The following is a 25,503-nucleotide window of genomic DNA, read 5'->3' as shown; positions in this document are numbered from 1 at the left end:
TGGAAGTACCTGTGATAACTGCCATGAAACCAGATAAAGAGCAGGGGCTTCTGTAAGCAAAACGTGTGCCCAGGGAGACCTGAGCCAAAGAAGTGGGACCCAGGATTGTAGCGGCCATCGGCAACTTATACTTTCCAGAGGCTCCTTCTGGTCCTTTGGTAGCAAACTGCTTCCTAGCCTGTGGTGTGGCCACTTTCTGAGCTGTGCTGGGAACTGGGGGCAGACCCACCCTGGACAGCTGTGGAGGTCCTGCCTCCAGCCTGGAGCGGTCGCCCAGATGGGGTTCCCCCCCAGCCCCATGGTAGACGGGCACCGAGGCAGAAGTCGGCCTTTCATCCCGTGTGGGGTCTGGAGTTGGGATTTTCTGGATGGTCTGTAGGAGCTCAGCTTTGAGGGTCGAGTGAGAGAGATCCGGGCGGCCCTAAGTGTCCTGGAACTCGGCAGCCCGTTCGTTATGGGGCTAGGCGTGGTCCCCCAAACATCCTCTGTTCTCAGAGGAGTTCGCCTGTGTCTTTGCAGACAATGCTGACGGCCATCTCTATGAGCGCCATTGCTACCAACGGTGTGGTCCCAGGTAAGGGTGCTGGGGCAGGCCGAGTGGAGACCCGACCTGAGCCCTGCTGGGGATGCAGGGCTCTCCCTACTGTGACCTTGACATGAGCCCTTTACCCAGGGTGGCCTCTGCCAAGGTAGGCGGTGCTGCCCCAGAGGGCCCCTGTATGCACGTGCCCTGCCCGCCTGATGGCAAGCCCGGAGCACAGACAGCCACATCTGGCGGGCATGCGGGCAGGGTCTCATGTCCACAGGGACCCCGCCTCCAGGCAGAGGCGCTCTCGGCCTCCCTGCTCTCCCAGCACATGGGGGCGCCACAAGCTGTCCTAAGGCAAGGCGGGAATCTTGCGCACACTTGTCCCCCAGTGCCTGGCCTGCGCTCAGAGCTGCTGTGAAACTGGGATTCTTGTAGATTCCTAGTGGAACCTACATGAACGTTTCCAGATACTTTCTTAGGAAATGTCAACATTGCTCTGTGGTCAGAGATGCTGGCATCTCATGAACCGCTTCCTGGTTTTGGTCCTGGAGTTAATTTTTCCCAGACCCCAATTCTGTTTGCAAACTGAGTTATTGCTGAGGCTGAACTGAAGCATCACCACGGGCAGTCCCTGCGTCGGGTGCCGCCTGAACGGGTGTCAGGAGCCTGGAGAGCAGAAGGGCTGAGGGCGCTGGGCACGGCTTCAGTCTTTGGGGCTGCTTTGGCCTTGGAGCCCCGGAGCACGGCTGCTTGTCGTGACCGTCCCTGGGTTGGGTGGGTGCGGGGCTCCAGGCGAGGAGGACATGGAGGGGATGGTCTGCAAACCAGGCCCTGCGGGACTCCGTCTCCAGGTCCTGGGGAGGCTGCCCATCCCTGGAGCCTCCCTGGCCCAGGGGGCAGCAATGGTGTAGACTGCACCCCCACCCTCAGGGCCACCAGGGCGTGGGGTCCAGGGCTGGCTGTGGCGTTGGCTGTGCTCTGGTGCAGGATGGTGCTCAAGCAGCCGCAGGCTTCCTTGGCCTTTCTGGGGCAGAGTGCACAGCATCGAGGTGTTGGGCTAACGTCGGCTTCCCAGGAAATGGTGCGACCCTAACCCGCTGCTTCTCTGTCCTGTTTGCAGCTGGCGGCTCGTACTACATGATATCACGCTCCCTGGGGCCTGAGTTCGGAGGGGCCGTGGGCCTCTGCTTCTATCTGGGCACGACCTTCGCTGGGGCCATGTATATTTTGGGGACCATTGAGATTTTTTTGGTACGTGTTTTGTTTTGGGCTGGTTCTCCAGGCCCCAAGGAGTCCCCTCCTGGGCCCCCCACCCTTTTGCTCTGATGCCTGCCTGCTCAGGCTCTCGGAGGCTGGCTGCGTCCCTCTTGGTGCTGGGCCCTGGCTGGACGCTGTGCCCGTACTGACTACAGTGACCTGGGGTCCCTCCCGGCTACCCTTTGGGCACATCTGAGTGCATGATGGGCTGCAGGTCTGAGCCCCAGATCAGCCCGCATCCCTGGCCTTCAGCTGCCTCTGCTGTTGGAAGAGGCAGAGCCAGCAAGCCGGTCACCTCTCGGCCACGAATTGGTCCATCCTGTTGCCCCCACTCAGTTTATTATGTGCGTGCACGGTAGGGTCTCCGTGGACAATGTCCTCACTCCCCGATGATGAGGCCACTGTGGCCCCTGGCCCTGCAGGCTGAGCTGGGGGTGCTGCCCAGGGGCCAGTGTCCATGACGCCCACCCCAAGGGCAGCATCTCTTTTTAGCCTGTCTACTCTGCTCTCATTTCTGGGCTTCCACCAGGGTGTACGCTCCTTAAATGCATTCTGGGGGGTGGAGGCCCAGCATGAGGCCCTGCGCACAAAGGCGCCTTCCATGTGGGGCCACATTCCAGGCAGGGATGGTGGGAGGCCCTTCTTTAACTCTCTATTCCCCACAGACCTACATCTCCCCCAGCGCAGCCATCATCCAGGCAGAGACGGCGGAGGGTGAGGCCACGGCCATGCTGCACAACATGCGCGTGTATGGGACGTGCACACTGGTGCTCATGGCCATGGTGGTCTTCGTGGGCGTCAAGTATGTCAACAAGCTGGCCCTGGTGTTCCTGGCCTGTGTCGTGCTGTCCATCCTTGCCATCTATGCCGGTGTCATCAAGACCGCCTTCGACCCACCAGATGTCCCGTGAGTCCTGGGCCTGCAGAGGTGCAGCTCTTCCTCTTAGCCTGGTCTGTGTGCAACTGCCTGGTCGAGCCCGGGGTGGTGGCACTGGGGGGTGCAGACTCGCTGGGCTGGGGGATGAGCCATCAGGATGCTCATGGGGCCGCGCCCTCTGCACGGATGGGGTAGGTTGCCAGAGGTCAGGGGTGAACACGGTGCTGCTGGCCCCGAGGACAGGCTGCACTGAGCACCCCCTGGGGTGGCCCGTCCTCAGTGCCCCTGGCTGGCCGGGGCCCCCCAGTGGGCTCCTTTCCTGTCGCCCTTCTGGGTGTGGCTGGCAGGTCCCAGGAAGTGGCTCAAGGTCACAGCGAGTGAGCGAGCCATGTTACGCCTGCTACGTGGTATGTCAGGTGGCCAGGTGGGCCCAGGGCCCACAGGGCTGGTCAGGAGGGGCTGGACAGCTGGGTGGCACCAAGCCCCCCCCCCCCCCAGTGCCTCCCTGTGGAGGGAGGCACCTGCGTCAGTCGTGCAAGGCCCCTGCAACACGCACTGTGCTCCGGGGAGCATGGTTGCAAGGGCCCCAGGTCCTGCTTCAGCACCCAGCCTGCGCAGCTCACCGGCACTCCTGCCGCCCAGGGTGGAGTGTCAGAAGCAGCCTAGCAGCCCCCAATCCTGGTCACTTGGGAAAAGTGGTAGAAGTAGTTTCAGGAGGGGCCTGTGCATCTTCTCACGCCCACCTCCCTGTGCTAGGGTCTGCCTGCTGGGGAACCGCACCTTGTCAAGACGCGGCTTCGACCTCTGTGCCAAGGTCCACACCGCCAACAACGGCACGACGCCCACTGCGCTCTGGCGCCTCTTCTGCAACAACTCCATGTCCAGTGCCAGCTGTGACGAGTACTTTGCCCAGAACAACGTCACAGAGATCCAGGGCATCCCTGGGGTGGCCAGTGGCGTCCTGCTGGGTGAGTGCCACCCCACACCTGGTAGCCGTCCTCCCCGGAGCTGGAGCCGTGGTCACCACGCAGGCCATGAAGCCTGCGGCTCAGCAGACCTTGTCTTTCTAGAGGTTTGCTGGCAGGTGCACGGGCACTCGCCCTGGTCATGGGGGCTCAGGGTGGGGGGACAGGGTCTGTCCCATCTGTGTTCTGGGAGATGGGGTCGTGTGTCTTCGTGTGACATCAGATCCCGTGGGAGCTGGTAAGCCCTTCACCGCTGTGCCTGCTGGGCCTGGTAGAAGGGTCCGGAATCTTGTTATGGGCCTGTTGTCACCCACAGATAATCTGTGGAGCACATACGCGGACAAGGGGGCGTTCGTGGAGAGGAAGGGCATGCCGTCCGTGCCGGTGCCAGAGGAGAGCAGAGCCAGTGGCCTGCCCTATGTGCTCACTGACATCATGACTTATTTCACCATGTTGGTCGGGATCTACTTTCCCTCCGTGACCGGTGAGGCCCTGCCCGGTCCCCCGAGAAACAAGCCTTGGGGTCTCTGCTCCCCACGTGCCAGTTGGGGTGTGGGAAGGTGTTGTCCCAAGCGCTCCCAGCAGACCAGCGTCACTCGGGGTGACAGACCGCGGCAGCTGGGCAAGGAGCTGAGGGCCATCCTTGCAAGACAGTCGCTGATTTTCTGGGATGACCCTCAGCACCTGCCAGGGTGTTGTTCCCTGCACGTATGCACGCTCCCTGCCGGGCCACCTCCAGCTGCCCTCTGCCCGCGGGAGCCCCAGCCCCACCCAGCCTGGCACTGCCACCTGAGCCGCTGGTGCGTGTGGCTGTGTGGCCCGTGTGTTGTGGCTGGGGGCCTGGCAGGCGGTGCTTTCAGGTTTGTGGTAACCGTAGGCTGTCCCCGTGGGTCTCTGTAGGTATCATGGCAGGCTCGAACCGCTCTGGGGACCTCAGGGATGCCCAGAAGTCGATCCCCACAGGAACAATTTTGGCCATCGTGACAACGTCATTTATCTGTATCCTCCAAGGCACTGGGTGAGGAAGGCCCATGCCCTGTCCACTGCCCGGTGCGCGTCCAGCCAGGGTGGGCTTCCGGGGCTCAGGCCAGCGCTGACCGCCACCCCCAGAGGGAGCCGGGCCAACGTCTGCCTGATGATGGAGGGTGAAAGAACCACCAGGACACTGACCTCACGGCTGGTCATGGCCTGAGTGTTGTCCATGAGCCCGTGGAGCGCTCACGTCGTCACACATGATGTCTGGCAATAACCCGTGACTGTGGTGTGGTTCATGGTGCTTGTGTACACGCACACAGTCACAGCGACCCCATGCTGGTTGCAGAGGTTTGTCTCTACCAAGCGAGCCAGTGTCCTGCCAGTGTGCCGCCTGACTCACTGGAGCCAGGATGGGGCAGCAAGAAAGGCGCCGAGGGCCGCAGGGTCACAGCAGTGGGGGGGGGGGGGGCGGGCAGGTGGGGCACAGGGTCAGTCCAGGCCCACCGTGAGTAAGACCCCATTGACACGTTGGGCCGCAGCTTCCTTGACACGAGACACAGACCTGTCCTGCATCGTGCTCTTTGGGGCCTGCATCGAAGGCGTGATCTTACGAGATAAGTATGTTGGTTTTGTGACTTCTAGAAGCTTCCTAGTCAGCATCCGTTTTCTCATAGAAGATGGTAGCGTTGAGCTTGCCTCCCCCAGGATTTCAGGTTTTGTGCGGCAAGCAGGAAGCCCCATGGCCCCTCCATGGGGGGTCCCGTGTGGTCCCTGGCAGTGAGGCCTCACGGATGCTGCTGTGCAGGGCTGACCGTGGCCTCCCTGCTCCTGAGGAGGACACTCAGGGTGGGAGTGGCCTCATTCCAGCTCGGGACATGAGAACCACGTCTTCAGCATGAGTCTGATGGCCTGCCTGCTGCTGCCCCGCCAGGTTTGGTGAGGCCCTGCAGGGGAAGCTGGTCATCGGCATGCTGGCCTGGCCATCCCCCTGGGTCATTGTCATCGGCTCCTTCTTCTCGACCTGCGGTGCCGGCCTACAGAGCCTCACGGGGGCGCCGCGCCTGCTGCAGGCCATCGCCCGAGACGGCATCATCCCCTTCCTGCAGGTGAGTGGGGTGCCCCTCGGAAAGGAGGGTGTCTGCGTGGGGTCCCCAAGGGCCTGCCCTGGAGCCAACTGTCACAGTGATAGCCTCTGGGCCCACGTCCCCACCACCACCCCTCAGCATGTGAGCCGTGTGTGAGGGGAGTGACCCGGGACCCTGCACCTCCTGTGGGGCCGGCATCTGCCCTGCTGGATGTGGCTTCCTCCCCTGCAGACAGAGGTCTCTGCAAGGAGCCCACGGGGCTGGCGTCTTCTTGTTCTGACGGCACAGGACATGGCTGGGGGCTCAGATAACACAAGTGCATCTGCTCATGCCCCGGGGGTGGGAGGTCCCAGAGGCAGGCATGGACAGGGCTGGTTTCTTCTGAGGTCTCCGTCCTTGGCGTATGGACACCACCCTTCCCGAGTCCTCTCGTGGCTTCCATGTGGCTTCATCTTTTCTCATGAGGACACCAGTCACCTAACCAGGGATTAGGCTGCCCCATGACTGGTTGCCCTTAAAGCTCATGTCTGCAATCATAGTCAAATTACCTCCCAAGGTGGTGGGGCCAGGGCTTCCCTGGGGCCAGGGCTGGGGTGCCTGAAGCCCCATGTGTGCTGATCGTCTGGGGTGGGCGCTGGTCCTCTGGCTCCCGAGTGCTGGCCCTCGCCTTCGCTCCCAGGAGGGTTCCTGTGGTCTGGAATGTTTTCCTCTCTCATGACTCCATCTGTTCCTCAGACACAGACAGGGTTGCGGAGCGTGCGCAGGTTATCTGCTAGGTTGGGCGTCACTGTCAGGAGCAGGTGGCAGTCATGGTGTCCCTGGTGCTGTGGAGCCTCCAGCCTACAGACTCCCACCTGAGCCTCGACCATGGCGCCCTGGTGCCCCTCTCTAGCTCTGTTTGTGGTTTGCTTCATGGTGTCTCTGCAGCGTGCTCTGAATGTCCCTTCCTGGGCCACTGGGCTGCAGGGACTGCAAGGAACATGTTGGACAGCTGGCGCCCCTAGAGGCGGGTGTGGCCTTGCTGGTCCTGCCCCATGTGGCTGCGGGTGAAGGGTCCAAGCACCTTACTGGGAGGTCCTCACGGGGGTCTTCTGTGCGTGTGGCTCGAGGCTAGCCTTACGCTCCGTGGGGGGCCCCCGTCCAGGGCACGGAGGGATCACCTTCACCCCCATCGGTGCACCGTGAGGCCCTGGGCCTGGTGGTACCTGGGCCACCGTCTCCCTTTGCACGGCTGGATGTTGGGTTTTCTTCCTGGGGCCAGCCATCGAGGGTCTAGGATGCGCCGTGAAGGTCTGTTCCTGCCTTGGTTCCTCCAGGGCTGCTCGCCAGGACACAGGGCACTGCCCCTGTGACCCGGCTGCCCTTCCCTGCAGGTGTTCGGCCACGGGAAGGCCAATGGGGAGCCCACGTGGGCTCTGCTGCTCACGGCCCTCATCTGTGAGACCGGCATCCTGATCGCCTCTCTGGATAGTGTGGCCCCCATCCTGTCCATGTGAGTGGCTGCAGGCACGGTGGGACGTGTGTGGGGAAAGGCCACAGACATGGGGCCGCCGCCTGCTGACTCGGAGCTGGAGGCCCTGCTCTCGGGGCTGGACTTCTGCTCGGGGTGATAGACATGCACAACCACAGAGGCCGTAGACAGGAGGGGGCGGGAGGCCACCTGGGAGTGGGCGGGCCAGGCTGTTGCAGGAGGGGTGTGGGCATGGTCAGCCAGGGCCACCTGGGACCTGACCTGCTTCCTGTGGCCTTCTCCTGGCATCTCCAGGTTCTTCCTCATGTGCTACATGTTCGTGAACCTGGCCTGTGCCGTGCAGACGCTGCTGCGCACCCCCAACTGGCGCCCACGTTTCAGATACTACCACTGGTGAGCACTCGCACGGCCAGGGTGGCCCCGGGGTCCCCAGTGCAGGCTGCATCCAAAGGCCACGTGGGGCCCTGGTTTCCTCTAGCACCAGCCTTGGCCGAGCTGAGGGGGGCCCTGTGCCCCCGTGTCACCCAGGGCCACCAAGGCATCACGTGGCATGTGGGCCCGGAGCGTGTGACCTTAGGCAGCATGTCTTCGTGCTGCCATTGTGTGTGGTGGACGGGTGAAGACCATTGTGCTCTGTGGCCAGGAGTGTGCCTATGCACCCTGGGCAGAGGGGTGGGCGTCCCATAGGCGCAGAGCCAGGGCAGGTTCAGCCCTCAAGGGGGGAGCATGGGGGGATCAGGCCAGCAGCATCAGTGCCACTTTCCCACCATAGCTGAGAGACCTTCTTTCGGTGGCTGACAATGTGCGTGGGGTTGTGGGCGTGGCAGGCCTGTGAGTTCTGTGTTCCTCCAGGGCGCTGTCCTTCCTGGGCATGAGCCTGTGCCTTGCCCTCATGTTTATCTGTTCCTGGTATTACGCGCTCTTCGCCATGCTCATAGCCGGCTGCATCTACAAGTACATCGAGTACCGCGGGTGAGTCCTCCCTTGGGGCCTCCCGGGGTCTGCGCGGCACAGGGCTGTGCACCTCCTGGGGCACAGGTGGGCACAGCTGTCAGGTCCGCGGGCCTTTGTCCTAGGGTTCGAGAGTTACGTGTGCTTTGAGTCGATTCCATGGTGATCATGACACTTTTATGCCATGTGCTTTGTGAGAATTGGGAAGTCTTTCCAACATTGATGTGTGACAGATTCCAAAATTTCCAAGAATTTTACATCCCCTGGGGCATCGCCTGGGGGGCCTGGCTCCCTCCTGGGGGTGAGGTCTAAGGGGTCTTAGCTGCTGCCCGGAGGCCCCTCCCAGCTCTTACCAGAGCAGTTTAAGAGTGCATGGGGACTGTGACCACTTCTGGTGAGGCCAGGCCCACCAGTGTTCCCTGTACATGCACATTGTGGCCCTGGCCCTGGGGTCCCTCCCCGCCCACCCTGTGCCTCACTGCTGCCCCTCCCCTGCAGGGCGGAGAAGGAGTGGGGTGATGGCATTCGGGGACTGTCGCTGAACGCGGCCCGCTATGCCCTGCTGCGCGTGGAGCACGGCCCTCCCCACACCAAGAACTGGAGGTAAGCGTACAGCCCACTGCGCCCCGACCTCAGGCCCCACGAACGTGCACAGCTCGCCTCTGACCTCATGCTCTGGAGAGGCCATTGCCCCCGCTGTGTGAAGCAATTGTCTCAAGCTTTTAGCACCTTCCCTCCGTTCACGATGGTCGGTTGTGGCATGACCAGCATATCTGGACCCCGGGCCGGACGCAGGCAGTGCGGTGGGTGGGGAGTGGGGCGAGTGGACCTCATGGGGTGGCACAGAGGATGGAGGTCAGAGCATGGATGTCCTCTGGGAGGACGAAGAAGGCTCCACCCACAGACCAAGGGTTTCCTCGGCTGGGGGCCCCATGGCCTCCATCCCTCAGGCACCAGGATGCGGAGCCCGGGGCAGGCCCTCTGTGGACCTGCCGGGGAGCCCGGGGTGACCGCTATCTCCGCCGCAGGCCCCAGGTGCTAGTGATGCTCAACCTGGACGAGGAGCAGCGAGTGAAGCACCCCCGCCTGCTGTCCCTCACCACCCAGCTCAAGGCCGGCAAGGGCCTGACCATCGTGGGCTCCGTGCTGGAGGGCACTTACCTGGACAAGCATGCAGAGGCGCAGCGGGCGGAGGAGGTGGGTCTGAGGCAGGTGGCAGGGCTGCAGGGCAGAGGGAGGGCAGGGGGCTGGGCGGGCCTGTGCAGGGAGATCAGACCCCACTGTGCTTTCCGTCCTGATGCCCCAGCGCCTCCTGAGCTGCCCCCCTGCCGGCCCCCCCCCCCCCCCCCCCCGAGCGAGGTTTCTATGCCGCTGTCTCCTTTCAGAGCCTGGGGTTCTGGGTTCAGATAGGGCGAGCCTGAGATGCCGCTGAAGTGAGCGGCCATGAGGGGGCAGGGACCCCACTGGAGGGCTGCGGGCAGGAGGTGGGGGCAGGTTCGGGATGGCTCAGCCTGGGCTCGGTCTCTCCACCCACTGGCGGCCTAGCTCCAAGGCCTGCAGTTGGTAGGAGTATGGGGGGTGTGCCCTGCGGGGGCTCTGCCTGAAGGGATCACCCACCTCAGCCCGTGCAGCCTCACCCCTTCTGGGCTCCTCAGTCCCCTACCTTCAAATTGCTGCCGACCGAGTGTCTCTGGCCCCCACGGAAACAGCCTGGTGTCAGGAGTGCCCGGGCCATGTGTTTCCAGACAGACCTGCTGGGTCCTGTGCTCCCCGCCCCGCCCCCACGCCCAATGGTTTGCGGGTTCAGCGTATTCCGTGGTGGCAGTGCCCGGTGCTCTTCTCCCCGAGGCACCAGTGGCACCACAACCCCATGTGCTTGAGTGTGGCAGCTGCTGCTAGACCGTAGATTTAGCGGGGTTGTCCCTGCGATGTTTGTGCCGCTCCGCCTCCGGCCAGGGCAGCACCTTCTCCAGGTGCTTTTGCTCTGTGGACTGCCTCTCGAATGGTGACATGGAGTGTGGTCCAGATGCGCCGTGTGGCAGGGAGATCCTGCCGTTTACTTCTGAGTGTTGCCCGAGTGCTGGGGCCGTGGGCCGCACTCCCAGTGTGCGGGAACCTTTCCGGGGAGCCGAAGGGATAGGCAGCAGCCACCAACCGGCTCGGGACGGTAGTGGCGTGGCCGGGTCTCCCGTCCCTGCCCCCTCGCCGGCACCGCTGACTGTTATCACCTGACGTGCGGTCCGGACTCTTCCAGGCCTGCAGCGAGCGTTTTCCTGCACTGATGACGGTGCTGTAAAACGTCAGTTCTCTGTCACAGCAGAGCACGTACCGGTGCCGGCCTCGTGGCCTTCCGTCTCGGTGCAGGTTCATGTGGCTGCTCCTCAGTGCTGCTGAGCCTGACAGGTTTCCAGGGTTCCTGTGGTGCGGACCCTCCGTGGACAGGTCTCATTCCACGTGGATTATTGGTAGGAGGACCTGGTGGAGTCAGAGCCTCCCAGATCGCGTGGAGTCCCGGGGTCAGGTGCAGGGCACCTGGCTGTGTGCAGCCAGGTGCACGGGCAGGTCTGCATGAGCAGTGGGGATGGGGGCCCTTTGGTGTCTCTTTGGGGACAGCTCCATGTGCTTAGCCCCTCACTGCCCTGGGAGGCAGCAGAGCCCATGTGGAGGTGGTGCCTCTGGCTTCCACCCCAGATGCACAGCCCCGGCTTGGGGCTCAGGCTGCAGTGGGGCTGGTGGAGTGGTGGCTGCGTCTTGGAGGCGAGGGCCAAGGGGCGCCACAGTCCCTGTGCACTCAGGCTGGCCACCATGTTCAGACTGCTGCGCTGACCAAGAGTGTCTCGGCCAAGCGGGGGTGCAGGGCGTTCACCTGGCTTTGTGCGTGGAAGCAGCCCGCTCCCTCCACCTGTCTCCCACCTGTCCTGCCCCATTGAACGTGTCTCTGCTCCCTGGGCAGAGGCCTCCCTGTGGAGCGTCCTGGTTCCCACAGGGATCTGGCGTCACACTGAGCTGGTCACTGTGCTGACCACGATGTAGGGAATGGTGAGGGCCCACGCCTCCCTGGGAGCACACGTGAGGGGGTCTCTAGGAGTGCAGGGACACGGTGCCGTCGGCTGCCCATGGTTCTCCCGAGCAGACATCGACCCTGCTTGTCTCCCCAGAACATCCGGTCTCTGATGGGCACAGAGAGGACCAAGGGCTTCTGCCAGCTGGTGGTGTCATCTAACCTGCGGGACGGCATGTCCCACCTGATCCAGTCGGCTGGCCTGGGAGGCATGAGGCACAACACGGTGCTCATGGCCTGGCCCGGGTCCTGGAAGCAGGAGGACAACACGTCCTCCTGGAAGAACTTTGTCGGTGGGTACTGTCCTGGGCCGTGTGCGGTGGCGTCTCGGCGCCCCGGGGGACACGCCCAGTCGTCTGAAAGCCTCGCTCCCTTCTCTGCCGGCCCGGCCCCGGTGTGGTGACCCCGTGTGGCTGCCCACACCCTCCGGCCGGCAGCTCACTCACTGGTAGCACAAGGGCAGCCTTCAGTGTGTACCCCGGGTGGGCTCCATGGCCTCACCTGCCTCCCATGCTGGTTGGAGCCCGCGCATCCGTGGGGGGCTCGGATCTGCCTCAGTGCCGGCCACCCGCCCCCTGCCTCTCCACAGAAACTGTCCGAGACACCACGGCGGCACAGCAGGCCCTGCTCGTGGCCAAAAACGTGGACCTGTTTCCGCAAAACCAGGAGCGATTCAGCGACGGAGACATTGACGTGTGGTGGGTCGTGCACGACGGGGGCCTCCTCATGCTGCTGCCCTTCCTGCTGCGGCAACACAAGGTAGGATGCATGGGGCGGGTCCCATGATGGGGGCTGGGCTCCCCAGGCTGCATGCCAACGCCAGCCCTGCCGCCCACCAGGTGTGGAGGAAGTGCCGGATGCGCATCTTCACGGTGGCCCAGGTGGACGACAACAGCATCCAGATGAAGAAGGACCTGCAGGTGTTCCTGTACCACCTGAGGATCAGCGCTGAGGTGGAGGTGGTGGAGATGGTGAGGCGCAGCCCTGAGGGGGTGGGGGTTCCCTGCATGCCTGCTGCTGGTCCCGCCTCCTGGGACCACACTACGCTCCGTGTCCCACATTTATGGACGGGTCCTCGGTGTACCTTTGCCAGTCTCGAGGCTGGCCTGGGCTGGTAGGTTGCGTGGTTCGTAGGAGGGGCTGCCCGGTTGTGATGTGCCCTCCTGAGCATGTCCTGTGCAGACGTGACACCTGGCCTGTCGCAGGATGTGAGCCAATCTGTGTCCAGGCCCCTTGGCCTCAAAGTCCCACCCATCGCACCGACAGCCTCTCGTCGGGTGCTGGTCCCCAGGGCAGGGGGAGCGAAGCGTTCTCATGCCTGCAGCAACTCCCAGGGTGCTGTCCCCTGGCCCCAGCCCTGTGCACTCACACTCTCTCCTGTCAGGGTCCATGTTGGACCGCGTGGTGGTTCTGTCTCACACTGTCCTGTGGCTGCCCCAGCATCTTTCACGTGGCTCCCATGTCACTGTCCTGTGCTGCCCCATCCTCACTGTCACCCCCGCCAGTCCCTCTGTGTTCAGGAACCTTGCAGACGTTAGGAGAATGGGGAGCTGGTCAGAACCACATGGGTGGGGTCCTGGGTGCCACACGGTGGGGGCAGGGTCACACTGTGAGGCCTGGACTCTCGTGGTTTTGCAGTAACTGTAGTTTCAAAGCTGCTAACGTTGCTCGGTTTCTCGAGGACGCAGTTGGTGCGGCACGTCTGACGATGTCATGGGCGGAACCCACAGCCCTGCCTGATTGCGATCATAATCGCACATTCTGCTTTGTCGGGAGCGGTGTTGGGATGCGATCGTGTCTCCTTTGTGAGACACCTACTGCCCTGCCTCACACCCCCAGGCCCCAGCCGCGAGCAGACTGTAGCCGGAACCCCTTAGCCCTATCCTTCCATCGGAGGTGGGCAGGCTCCCTGCGCTCGTGCTCTGTTTCTGGGCTGTTGGCTAGGCTAGCTTCTCCCTGTGCCTGGCCTCCCAGCACAGCAAGGGCACCCTGCGGACAGGAGGTGCCATCGTCAGGAGGCAGGGAGCCCCTCTGCCAGAGGAGAGGCCAGTCCGAGTGGGAGCCAGACCTGTGAGCAGGAGGGGTCTGGGGGTTGTCGTGAAGATGTGTCTGTAACACGAGCATACTTAGAGGTTTTATCACAAGCGCTGGGGGAGTCAGAGTCAGTACACATTTGGTCAGATGCCCCAGCCGACAGCTAGGCTCCGTGAGTGTCCCCGAGGTCAGCAGGAAGCCGGCTCAGTTGCCCACTCTCATCTCCCTTCCCAGGAAGCTGGAGGCAGGGATACGCTTCTACAGACAACACGACTTACATATCTAGAAAATCCAAGAAAATAGATTTTAGGGAGGTGGATGGACAGAAACGACGTCAGAACCTACACTTGTAGGACGGGATCCTGCTTGTGGGAGCCGTGAGCGGGGCTGATGGCAGTGCTGGGCGGCGGGAGCCCAGAGCTCCACTGAGGGTCACAGGGCGCTGCCCACTTAGGTCCCGAGAGTGAGACACGGACCCCACCCTGGACGGGCGGGAGGACGCAGGGCCACCTGCTGAGGCTCAGGCTGGGGGCCTGAGGAGATCCTGGCCCTGTGGTCAGCAGGCAAGCTCGGCACACCCTGTGCAGAAGACAGCGCCTGCAAGCTGTGGGCGCCCCCTGTGCAGGAAAGGGTGCGTAGTTGGCATGGGGTTCCCCAGGGGCTGTCTCCCGGGCCCATGATCAGATGCGGGTTCAGCTGTGGCAGCTGTTCCACCACGAGGTCATCTGCTCGTGCTCATGGGAAACACACACGCCACGTGAGCAGAGGGGGCACCCGCTGCTGTCACAGCTCCGTGCTCAGACACTCAGAGCCACATTAGTGGAAGCGCACAGCCCCTGAGCCACGTGTTCACCTCCACACTTTCGGGACTTCCTAGGTTGAAAATGACATTTCGGCATTCACGTACGAGAAGACACTGATGATGGAGCAGAGGTCCCAGATGCTGAAGCAGATGCAGCTTTCCAAGACGGAGCGGGAGAGAGAGGTGCGTATGTGGGATGGGCAGCGGGCAGGCGTACCCACAGCAGGAACAGCCCCTCAGAGGGGGGACCAGCCAGGTCCAGCTGCACCATGCTGGCCTGGCCCCTGCACACCCACCTGACCAGTCCTGGCGGTCACTGGAGCCATCACCCCCTGCCTGGCTTTCTGAGCAGCTGCCTGGCATGGTTTTGCCCCCATGGCCCACACCCAGGCTAGGGTCAGGGCTCCGTGTCCCCCACCCCACGTGGGTCTGCTTGCCATCCCGCCCCTGCTTGTGTTGTCCCGTGTCCGAATCATCACGGGGCCTCCACCTGGCCTCCTCCCTCTAGTCCCTGCCTTGTCCAGCCAGGAGCCACCGAGAGTCCCCGAGGGCCATCGTGTTGACCCATCCTGCGGGCTCTGCTCTGACCTCCCCTCAGGTCACCCTGTGGCTTCTCAGCCACCCTAGGCTCTGCCCTGAGCCTCACCGGTCCCCTCAGGCCCAGCACCCTCTGGGGGTCAATCACAACCATCTGTCCTGTACAAAGGGTGACACTAGCTTCCTCACCCTGCACCTGCTCCTCCGCAAACTTCAGGGCTCTTCTTGCCCCAGGAACTCAGGCTCCCTGACTCTGCTGTAGGCAATGAGGAGAGGGCTGGGTGGGTGGTGACAGATGGGTGGATGGGCAACCGAGGGACGAATGAGTGAGGGACAGATGGGTGAATGGTTGGGGGCGGCCGTGCGTGTGGAGCCATGTGGAGTACAGAGACTTCCAGGTGTGGACACCCCCTCGTGCTCACATGGAGTCTGGGGTGTTCTCCAGGGCCCTCAGAGCTGGGGCGGGAGGAGGAGGCCAGCAGGGGGTGAGGGAGGGCTGGCCCCGGGGCCCCAGCGCCCCAGCGTCTCGTCTGCACCCGATTCATCTCGGGAGTGTCTGGACACCTGTGGTCACTCGGTGGGGCTTGTCCTTGCCCTGCTGTCTGGCCAGGCCCAGCTTATCCATGACAGAAACACTGCAGCCCATTCCGTGGTAGCCACCAGGACCCAAGCCCCATCCACGCCAGACAAGGTGCAGATGACCTGGACCAAGGAGAAGCTGATCGCAGAGAAGTACAAGAACAAGGAGCCGGGTGTGTCCGGGTTCAAAGACCTCTTCAGCCTGAAGCCGTGAGTGTCCACGTGGCCCCTATGGGGCACGTCCTGGCCAGACGGCCCAACCCCTTCGCCAGCTGTGACAGGGCTGCACATGCACCTGCAGACACAGGCCTGAGGGTCACTGTCTCCGCGCACGTGGATCCGGGCATCTGTGTTTTTGCTGGGTCCTAGCAGCTAGAGGTCAGGGCTTGTTGGAAGCTGCAGACCCCCTGCTGGGACCCCACTGACTGTGTAGGCCGCCCACAACGCAAGAGCCGGCTTCTGCCTGTGGTGCTGGGCAGGGAGCCCCTGTCTGTGGTGGGGTGTGCCGATGGGCCCAGAGGCATCGTGCCCAGGGTCTCCAGGAAGGGGCAAAGCCCTGAGGCCTTGGGCGGTGCGGGTGGGGGTGAGGACACAGGGCTCAGACCTCATGGAGGAGGAGGACCAGGTGGGCCGGGGAGGGTGGCCGGGGCATGCCTAGTGACCATTTCAATAAGCCTTTGTCCTTTTGGCTCTTGAAGTAACCCGTTCTTTGTGTTTTCTCTTCCATGTAGAGAATGGGGAAACCTGTAAGTGCTCTTGTTTTACTTAGGATGCTTCTTAGATCTGTAGCCTCGCATGCTTGGTACATGCTGCCCCTGTGAACCGTGTGTGCATGTGTCCCCACGTGTGCAGCTGTGTGCGTGTCTGTGTGCTTGTGCCCACGCGTGGGCGGAGTCTGGCGGCTGCTGTGGCTCCCATGTCCAGGCAGCTCAGGGTGTGCACCCGAGGTTTTGTCTTCCAAGGAGCACGAGGACCACAGCATGGGGAGGGCGCTCCCTGAGCTGCTCTGGTGCCAAGGAGCAGGTGCTTTGGTAGCTCTTAGCTGATCCATCCACACCCCTGGAGTCCTGTCCCCTGCTCTGTCCTCTTGCTCCCCAGCCCCGGGAGCTCTTCACCTCACGGCACTGCTAGCCTGGTCGTGGGAGGGGTGTGGACGGACCCCGTGCATACTCTGGCACCGGGGGGCAGCCAGACGGGCAGGAATGGGAGCTGCCTGAGGTTGCTGTGTGCCCCCTGCCCCTGTGGGCCCGTCCCCTGCAGCCAGGGCAGCCCTCGTGGCACAGCGGTGAGGCTGGGGGCAGCCCTTCCTCCTGCAGCCCCCAGGGCCCCGTCCACATGCCGCAGAAGCAGGCAGACGTTGGTCCATGGAGGGAGTGAAGTGTGTAGACAGGTCAGGGAATCTGTGGGGAGGGCGGGGGGGCGGGGATACAGGGACTCGACTGTTGCTCTAGTTCCTGTAAGCTAGACATGAACCCTAGGTCAATGAAAACCCCAAAAGCAGGACGAGGGTTTCTTCCCTAAGATGCTCTGTGGAGCAAGGGCCTGCTGACCCCGTCCCCAGGGGCGCATTGGGCACCCATCGTGGGTTAGGTCGGCCTGTCCCCAGTGGCAGGCACGCTATGGGGGGTGGCTGGCCGTCTGGGGCATTCGTGTGCAGGAGCACATCTGCTAGGCCCATTGCCCTCGACGTGTGGCCCACAGGAGCCGAGGGACCAGAACCTCCGTTTTGCCCTTGTGGTGCTGGCTACGGACACACCACTGCCCCCTTCCCACCGTCCCTGGGTGGCTGACCGCCACATTCAGCATGTGTGTGACAAGATCCCTTGTTCTGTGGATTTACAGCCCAAGGTTGGGGACAAAGACAGGTTTCTGTTGGCTTCTTGGAGACATGAGGCCACACTGTCCCTGTCTGTGCCCCTGTGACCTCCAGGACGCACGTCGCCCTGGAGCCAGGGGCCCTTCCCGCCAGACCCAAACCCCTGATTTAAAGATTATATGTGTTTTCTGACTTCGAGCTGTAGGGCATCCTTGAGTATTACTCATTTCTGGAGTGGCTGCCGTCCCCGAGCACGGGTAATTGTGGTCTCGTCCGGGCAGCTAACTCACAGTTCTCGTAATGGAAGGGCCCTGATTGCGCTGTGCCAGATGCCCAGTCTATAATTTTATCAGGCGAAATGGGATGGAAAGAGGGGCCGGCTCCCTGTTTTCCTCCTGGGAATTGGTGGTTGTGATCGGAGCTATTTGGCTCCAAGGCAGAGTGGGTGACCGGGCGTGGCCTGGATGCGGCCACTGCGGGCCTTACACCGACCATCGGCCTGCCTGCCCCTCCAGTCTGGGGCATGGTGACCTGTTCCCAACACTGCCAGGCTGCTGCCTGCGGATTCCATTGTTCAGGTGACCCGGGAATTCACAGAATTCCTGGGGTTCTCCATGGTGGAGTGGGGGGCACAGATGTCTTGGAGCATGCGGTGTCTCCTGAGTGTGCTTCCCAGAACATGGCATGGTACCCGGGGACCTGTGGACACCCGGTGCACGCCTGAGTACAGGCGGTACCCAGGGACCTGTGGACACCAGGCGCACACAGGGTAGAGAGGACCAGGCCCTACGGGTGCCTGAGCACCAGGATGCACTGAAAGGGGGGGAGCACTGTGCCTGGGACTCAGAGGACTATCCAAGCGCCCCATGGACGCTCTGCCCCGCTCAGTGGGCATGTGCAGAACTGGGTGGGTGGTGAGGACGAGGTGCAGGGCCTGGGTTGTCCTCCTGCCATCCACTGGGAGTAGCAGCATGCAGGCAGGGCAGGGCCCAGGCCTCTCCTCCACGCCATCCCTGAGGTGTCCTGGCACCCAGCCCAAGTCAGGACCAGCGAGGTGCTGCTGCATGTGCTCTCGAGCAGGGCTATCTCAAGGCTGCGTGTAGAGCAGGGCTGGGCTGAGACACTGAGGCTTTTGGGTGGGGTGGGGTTAGAGCCCATATGTGTGTGAGCGCCTTCCACGCCCAGCACTGTGCTGTTCCCTGGGGCCACGCATAGATGTAGAAGCTTGGAGGCTCTAGAGACAGCCCGTCTAGAACTGTGGAGACCACAGCTTTGTCACTGCTGGTAATGTCCCTGTTGGTGCACTTCAGGGAGGTGACACCATCAGAATCCTGGTGTTTCTGTCTGGGACTGAGCCGGGCACACAGGGCTGTGGGTGGATCGCCAAGTGGTCTTCTCCCCGCAGGAACCAGTCCAACATCAGGAGGATGCACACGGCCGTGAAGCTGAATGGCGTCGTCCTCAGCAAGTCCCAGGGTGCACAGCTGGTCCTGCTGAACATGCCGGGCCCCCCCAAAAACCGGCAGGGCGATGAGAACTGTATCCTTTTCATGGGCTGCCTGCTGTGCCCCTCAGAGGCCTCCCTGTTACTCGGGATTCCGGGTGGGGGCGGGAGCAGTGGGGCCCTTGGGCCAGGACCAGAGCCTCCACCCCCGGCTGAACCGATGTGGCCCCACCTGTTCTGAGTGCCCAGAAAGCAGCGTCCAGGGGAGTCCAGGTGAGCAGCCCCTGCTTGGGGCGGGGGTTGTCCATGGCTGCGAGGAAGCTGTCCACTGCCGGGTGTCCCGGGTGGCTTAGGCCCTCAGTGAAGCACTGGGGACATGCAGGAGGTAGGAGCACGAGTCCAGGAGGGGGGTGAACGCATCCATGACCCAGACCCTGTGCACCGAGGAGCTGCAGGCCTGGGATGGATCTGGGGCTGCTCTGAGCACCTGCCTGGCCGCCTCCCATGCTGGGCATCTGCCTTGGGGCGACAAGGGCGCACCGCATATTCCCGTTTGTCCTGGACGAGCCACAGCACAGGTGCCAGGCCTGACCTCGTGATGCACAGGTCAGCTCCCCCCAAGCTGGGGTCACGCCTCTAGCCATATGTCTGCTGTCCTGTGAGGGGACTCAGGGACTGTCCCCTCTGGCACTAGGAGGGGCAGCAGGCGGCCCTTGGGCTTCAAGCCTTGATCTCCAGGAGCCTGAGGACTCTGTTCGGTTGGTGACCAGACAGGGACTCTGGCCTGTGTGGGTTCTTGGTGGACTCATCCGTCTGTGCCCCGTGCTCCAGAGTGAGGGTGGGGCTCCTCGGTTCCTGGTCAAGCTGTGGGGACCCTCAGGAGCATGGGGGGCCGGGTTGATGCCTCGGGCTGTGCCATGGGCCCCTGGTCCTGCATACTGGCCTTCCTCTGCCTGGGACTCAGGTGCAACCAGCTGTGTCCTTAACTCAGCCACCCCAGACATGGAGTTCCTGGAGGTCCTGACTGAGGGGCTCGACAGGGTCTTGCTGGTCAGGGGCAGTGGCCGGGAGGTGGTCACCATCTACTCCTAACACGGCCACCCGGGAGCCCACAGGGTGAGCTGGGGGTTGGGCCACACGTCCTAGCCCTCCTCTCCAGGCCAAGAGCCAGCACGCAGCTGCCAAGGTTCCCCCTTGGGGAAGGGAGGTGCAGATACCCTCAGCACCCTGCGTGACCCGGGACGAGCTGGCACTGGACCAGAGCGCTCAGGCTGTGGATTCCTCGGACCCACCTGGTTGTCGTGGATACATTTCAGTTCTTCCCCACCCAGGACCCTCAAGAGAAACCACACCTGGACTGAATGAAGGTCACCTTGGGCCACAGGGTCTGTTCAGGAAGGTGGCCGAGGGCCTCCATTCCTCGGTCAGCCTCCTGTGCACCTGTCCCTGTAACATCCCTGTAATGTCCCTGTTTGTGTTCCTGTGGATTGAGGCCAAGGAGCGCCATCCACACACGATGGGTGGCCTTGGTCAGCATGCCTGCCCAGTGTGGGAATGTGTAAAAAGGGAACCCTGGTTCCTCGGGCACACGAGGTGGTCCTCCCAGGTGGGCACATTCTGGGGGATCCCGTGGCCTGCTGTTCCCACACACCAGGCTCTGTGGAGAGGGGCCCTAGCGGCTCTGGGTTGGTGAGGCGTCACTTGTGTGCCTATACCCTCCTGCCAGCAGAGGGGACCAGGGGCTGCGTTTCGATGGTCCATGGACTGACTTCCTGGTCACACCGCTGTGGGTTGTGGTGACGTGGCTCGCCGTCTGTGCGGCGTATTTATTTATTTAAGCACCTGGGGAGTTTTGGTAATAATGAGGGTGTCTGTGAATGAGCCCTGAACCCCTGGGTCATTGGCTCTTGGGCTCCCCGGGGCCCCCAAGCAAGTTAACCAGGTCCACAGATTTCAGGTCAGGGAACAGACCAAGCGTGTGTGTGTGTGTCCCGATGTCCCTGAGGCATGGTAGGGCAGCACAGAGGGTCCAGAGTGACCACCAGCCAGAGTGTGTGCCAAATAGCCATGGCCGGGCTTGGGGCATACGTACTCCTGCCCGCCGTGGTTCCACAGCAGCAAAGTGGCAAACCCACCTCCCTGGCACACGGGTCACATGCTGTGTCGGGCAGAGGTGTGTCCCCAGGACCCCATGAGGTACAGCACGTTCACACGGGCTGGAGAAGAGCCACCACATAGCAGGACCTCCCATGATCCCAGCCCCTGTTTGCACGGCGTAGGCGGCTGCAGAGTGAGGGTGCAGCTGTGTCCGTGCGCCCCTTTCCACATGACTGCGTGGGACCCTGAGTGCAGCTGATCAAAGTGGGTTCCACGGTGGTTTTATAGCTTCCTTGTCTTTGTATGATCTTGTTGGTAGAAAAATAAATTGTATAAAACCTAGTACAGTGGAGTCTCCTGTGTCTTCAGTGTAAAAGTGGGACAGTGGGAGGGGTGCCCGGTCCTCCCTCCCTGTTAGTGTTCTCATCTCACCCCAAAGCAGATGCAGGTGCCCAAGGAACCTGCACGTGTGGCCCATTTTCATAGGTGTTAGGAACTCATTCCCTGGGATGCACAGACCACCGCTGCCCACTCACCAGGGGCTGAGACCGAGCGTCACTTGAATCAGTCAAGAGAAGTAACGAAACAGGCGAGTTTGCAGAGAAGGTGTGAATCTGTAGGGACGTTCAGGACGAGGGCATGATGCTGCTGTGCTGAAGTCATGATTCCTGGAGGGGTGGGATCCACAGGGAGCTGGCACTGTGGGGGACCCCTTGTTCTAGCCCTTACCGCGGCTCCCTACGGCCACGGGCGGGAGAACAGGCGTGAGTCCCTGGGGCCGCCCCGCATGGCTGCCAGAAGTGGGCAGGTGCCAACCCGGTGATCCCACTCCTGGAGCCGCGGCCCAGTGACCTTGGATCCCCACGTTCACTGCAGGCCAAATGTGGAGACGCTGGGTCTCAGCCCCTGGTGAGTGGGCAGCAGTGGTCTGCGCATCCCAGGGAATGTGCATCCTAACAGCCGTGAAAACGGGCCACACGGTCAGGTCACGTGTTGGGTGATAACGTACAGGAAATGCCCAGAACGGACAAAGCCAGAGAGGCAGCATGGTAGTGACTGCTCCCCGGGGGCCCAGGGTGCAGTGAGAACCAGTGGCTAAGGGAGCCTGGGCCGCGTGGTCAGCAGAGCACAGGCCCCGGGGCTTCAGACTCTGGGTCACACCTCAGAGCAGTTTCCCGAAGCCTGTCAATGCCAAGAGGGATCCCAGCCCCCCCATGACCCCAAACGGTGATGGTGCCCTGACCTTGTGACCGAGATGCTTGTGCACAGCAGTGAGCCGTCAGCCTTCTGCATGTCGGGCAGCATCGGCCAGGACCCACACGAACGTGGGGGAAGCTGCATCCAGATGGCAGAGGACAGAGAGGGTCAGTGGACCTGTAGGGGGCTTCTAGGCACCAGCAGCTGCAGGGGCAAAGGCCCTGAGGCAGAGGGAGAGCCTGAGGGTGGGAGGGGCCCCAAGTGGGATCAGGACCAGGCAGGGACTTCAGTCTTGGAGCAGCAGGAAGCTGACTCCTGCATGGATGCTGGAGGCTGTGGTGCTGAGGGTAGGAAGTGGGGGGCAAGCAGGTGGAGGCCCTGCCGGAAATGGAGGTGAGGGCAGGGAGGGGCTAGAGGGCTGCCCGTGGCCAGGGAAGCCTGGACTCTGCATCAGGGTGACGGGGGCCTTTGGGCATCTCGAGCAAGTCCCAGGAGATTCTTGGAGTTCAGCTGTGGTTCCAGGCTGGCGGGAGGGGGGACAGGTGTTCGGCAACCACGGAGGGGTGGGGGGCAGGTGGACGGTGTCCATGGAGGGGAGAGGGGGGCAGATGGATGGCAGCCGTGTGGGGGACGCTACTCTACCAGGCAGCCCAGGAGGGCCTGGAAGTGTGAGACCCCAGAGCAACCCAATGTGGTAGGAAAGGCAAGTCTCTGTCAGTGCGACTAGAGACTGTGCAGAGGTGGGTGTTGACCCCAGTGCTGCCAGCAGGTGCTTGTTCCAGGTGGAAGCCTACAGCCCCTCCTGCACCGCCTACCTGGGCTGGGCAGGTGCGGGCGACCCCGCCCTCTGGTGACCCTGCCCACCCAGGCTGGCAGGTGCAGGTGCAGGCCACCCCAGCCCCTCCCTCATGGCTCCACCAGAGGGCAGGAGGGACCCTTTCTGCACAGCCTTGTCTGCAGTTTCCATCAGAACAAAAAGTATGGGACCAGAACAAGAGAAAGGAGGAAAGAAGCTCCTGTAACTCGCAAAACAATCCCCAGCGGAAGGAGGCTCTGTGTGCCCAGAGGGAGAGAAACCGGGGAGGTTGGGGGAACCTAGGATGGAGAAGAGCGCAGTGGACGTGGATGAGCCCATGTGGGGGCGCGGGGGAAGGCAGCTGGTACGAGCGCCTGGCGTGGCCCGCAGTGGGCGGGCAGGGAAGGGGTGCAGTCCCAGGTGGACACGGCTGCACCTCAGCTTCTAGGCTTGGTGGAGCCCATGAAGTTACTGCCCTAGGGTATCCCCTGCCACTGCTCAGGGTCCCCAGACCGGCCCGCGCCTCCTCCTGCAGCGCTGGGCTGGGCTCCACCCCCTGCCTGGGCCCAGACCCGGGGTGTGGTTCTCCCAGCACCACGTTCCCACGGCTCCTGCCCCCAGGCCCTGGGATCCCACCCTGCTGGTGCCTCTCCCGGAGCAGTGGGGTGCCAGGCAGGCCCTCCAGTTGCCTCCCAGAGCCCCTGCTTTCACCAGCACTTCACCAGGCACTCGAGGGACAGAACGGTTCCTCTGTTGGCCCCGACGCCCCAAGGGAGGCAGGGATGAGGGGACCTGGGCCGGGACCCACGGTGTCTCATAGTGCTGCCACCATCACCGTGGCCACTGGCTGGGGCAGGGCAGCCACAGAGCAGAGAGGCCTGTTGGTCCCAGCGTCCTTCTCTGAGGGCGTCCTGCAGAGCATTGCCCCCGACTGTCCCTCCATGGAATCACTGCGCCTGGGGAAGCATCTGCTGAGCATTGTCCTGTTTCTCTGTCTTTGTTGGGGGTGTGGGAGGCCCACTCACCTCCAGCTCAGACGCTTGGGCCCTGCCGGTGACAGGTCATCTGCCTGCAGGAGTGGCCCAGGCAGGCATGGCAGGTGCCGTGTGGCTCTCCATCCCTGAAGGTGCCCCACCATGTGAGTCCAGGGGCACATGCCTCCCCTCTCCCTTGCATTCCCAGGAGGGGAGCTGCTAGGTCACAGGGCATGCCAATGCCCGCCGCAGTAGTGGGTGCTGGGACCAGTGTGTGCTCCCGCCCGCCAGCACCCGGGGTGGATGGAGATGTTGTTCAGGCATCCGTTTCTCCAGGGGACCCACTTGACCCGTCACCATTTGGGAAAAGAAGGCCCGCTCCCCGATCACAAATGTAGTGGCTGTTTGTAGAGGCTTGTCCGGGCCTCCTGCCCTGCGCTGTCACTCGCTTTGACCTTGGCACACCGAGTTGCTTACCCTGGCCGTGGCGTGAGGGTTGGCACCTGCCCCTGGCTGTGCCTGTCCTCACCCTTGTGCATTTCCGTACACGTCAGCCAGTGTTCAACCGCTGTGCAGAAATCTGCCGAGACCTCAAGCGGGACCAGATGGCTGCTTGGAGCTCCCGCTTTGGCCCACTCACGCACAGGCCACACCCCTCCATTTAGATCTTTCCAGATGGCTCCCGACAAAGTCCATAGTGTCTGTGTTGAGATCTTGTACAGCTAGGCACGTGGTGTTTTCGGGTGCTGTTGTAAGTGGTCTCCATATTTGGGTTCTCCAGACACAGGGAATTGGCCCTTCCTCTACCTCTGTTCCATTCTGGGCCGGGTGGGTCCCGTGATGCCCACACACATGCGGGGCAGAGGGACATGGGTGTGAGGTGCTGAGTCAGAGGCCAGATCTTCCTGGAACACCTGCACAGACTCACCTGGGAGTAAGGCCTCACCACCTCTCTGGGCTCCCTCAGCCCATCAGTTGACACAAACTGAACATCGTAGTGTCTTTAAAAAATTAATTTCTAACCAGTGGCTGCACTACGGGAATAAAACTGCTCTTGGACGTTGGCCTCATATCTAGAGGCTTTGCCAATCTTTATCCTAAGTTATCTGAAGATGCGTCTGGAGCCTCACTCAGTGCCATCTGCCAGCCATCCTAACAGTTGGGCTGTCGGTCAGTGTACCTCTATCCCTAGGCCTCGCCCTGCCACCCGGAGGCACTGGTCCCATTCCTGGTATCAATGATATGGGCCGGGCGGTTTGGTTGGTGGTGTGGTATAGACGCTCCTTAACCAGATCAGACTCTTGGCTTCTGGGTGGGTGGGGACATAACCTGAAGGAGCCTCACCACCAGGACCCCATGCTGGGGTCTGTCTGGTCCGTGGGGCTCAGGCCCCTCCTGGTGGCATGCAGCAAGGTGCTTGGTGGGGGAGGACTGGCAAAATCCAGAGCTCCCAGTTAGAACAAGGGCCCCCTCCCGGACTCTGGGAGGGCCTGGGTCCAGCTCCTGTGGCACCCAGTGTCACCACTCTGGGTGCGTTCTTCCTCTGCCGCAAGTGCACCTGGGATTTAGAGACCCCTGTACATCTCTGGCTAACAAGCCTCTTTGCTGCAGTGTCTCCCACCCTCCATGTGCCTGGCTCTTCTTCTTGGGCAGTTTTCTGGTAGATTCCACAGGAAGCTGCTCCCAGACTCTCGGGGCTGCCCTGGGCCGCCTGCCAGCCACTCTGGGTGTACATGCCCTCCTTCAGTACGCGCCCTCCCCCCAGGAGTCAGCAGAGGCCACCAGCTCCAACACTGGAATTCCCCAGCCAGAGGCGCAGAGATGGGTCTTGGGGTCCAGCAGGGTCTCTCAGGCATGGTGAGCCCAGTCTGTGGGGTGGGTCTGGACCAGTGGCTCAGGATCACTGGGGAGTTTGTCAGGGACACCTGTTCACAGTCCTGCCGGAATCGGCACCACACCGAGACCCCGGGACTTGGGGGTGAGAGGTGCACTGGTGGGGGACTGCCCTGCCGCGTTTGTCCTCCCCGGACAGCTGCGGCCCTGTCTGGGTCCTACC

At 62.5% G+C, this 25,503-nt stretch overlaps 1 protein-coding gene across 4 annotated transcripts in view; it reads left to right on the top strand.

The window, feature by feature from the left end:
- The window catches only part of SLC12A7 (solute carrier family 12 member 7), a 65,742-nt gene extending 44,920 nt beyond the window's left edge, over positions 1 to 20,822 (top strand). For all 4 annotated transcript variants that reach the window (XM_072752662.1, XM_072752663.1, XM_026019148.2 and 1 more), the window contains exons 5-24: positions 520 to 574; positions 1,650 to 1,780; positions 2,452 to 2,693; positions 3,420 to 3,631; positions 3,945 to 4,112; positions 4,529 to 4,627; positions 5,164 to 5,221; positions 5,535 to 5,709; positions 7,062 to 7,180; positions 7,454 to 7,552; positions 8,012 to 8,131; positions 8,609 to 8,713; positions 9,139 to 9,307; positions 11,269 to 11,464; positions 11,761 to 11,930; positions 12,011 to 12,142; positions 14,083 to 14,190; positions 15,155 to 15,333; positions 18,345 to 18,478; positions 19,384 to 20,822. In XM_072752662.1, the coding sequence (XP_072608763.1) occupies positions 520 to 574; positions 1,650 to 1,780; positions 2,452 to 2,693; positions 3,420 to 3,631; positions 3,945 to 4,112; positions 4,529 to 4,627; positions 5,164 to 5,221; positions 5,535 to 5,709; positions 7,062 to 7,180; positions 7,454 to 7,552; positions 8,012 to 8,131; positions 8,609 to 8,713; positions 9,139 to 9,307; positions 11,269 to 11,464; positions 11,761 to 11,930; positions 12,011 to 12,142; positions 14,083 to 14,190; positions 15,155 to 15,333; positions 18,345 to 18,478; positions 19,384 to 19,475 (2,763 nt within the window). In that variant the 3' untranslated portion in view covers positions 19,476 to 20,822. The remainder of the gene's footprint in view (positions 1 to 519; positions 575 to 1,649; positions 1,781 to 2,451; positions 2,694 to 3,419; positions 3,632 to 3,944; positions 4,113 to 4,528; positions 4,628 to 5,163; positions 5,222 to 5,534; positions 5,710 to 7,061; positions 7,181 to 7,453; positions 7,553 to 8,011; positions 8,132 to 8,608; positions 8,714 to 9,138; positions 9,308 to 11,268; positions 11,465 to 11,760; positions 11,931 to 12,010; positions 12,143 to 14,082; positions 14,191 to 15,154; positions 15,334 to 18,344; positions 18,479 to 19,383) is intronic.
- Positions 20,823 to 25,503: the final 4,681 nt, after the last annotated feature.

The sequence above is a fragment of the Vulpes vulpes genome, chromosome 3, assembly GCF_048418805.1.
Source record: "Vulpes vulpes isolate BD-2025 chromosome 3, VulVul3, whole genome shotgun sequence".
Classification (NCBI taxonomy): domain Eukaryota; kingdom Metazoa; phylum Chordata; class Mammalia; order Carnivora; family Canidae; genus Vulpes; species Vulpes vulpes.
This window is presented reverse-complemented; position numbering and strand designations above follow the sequence as displayed.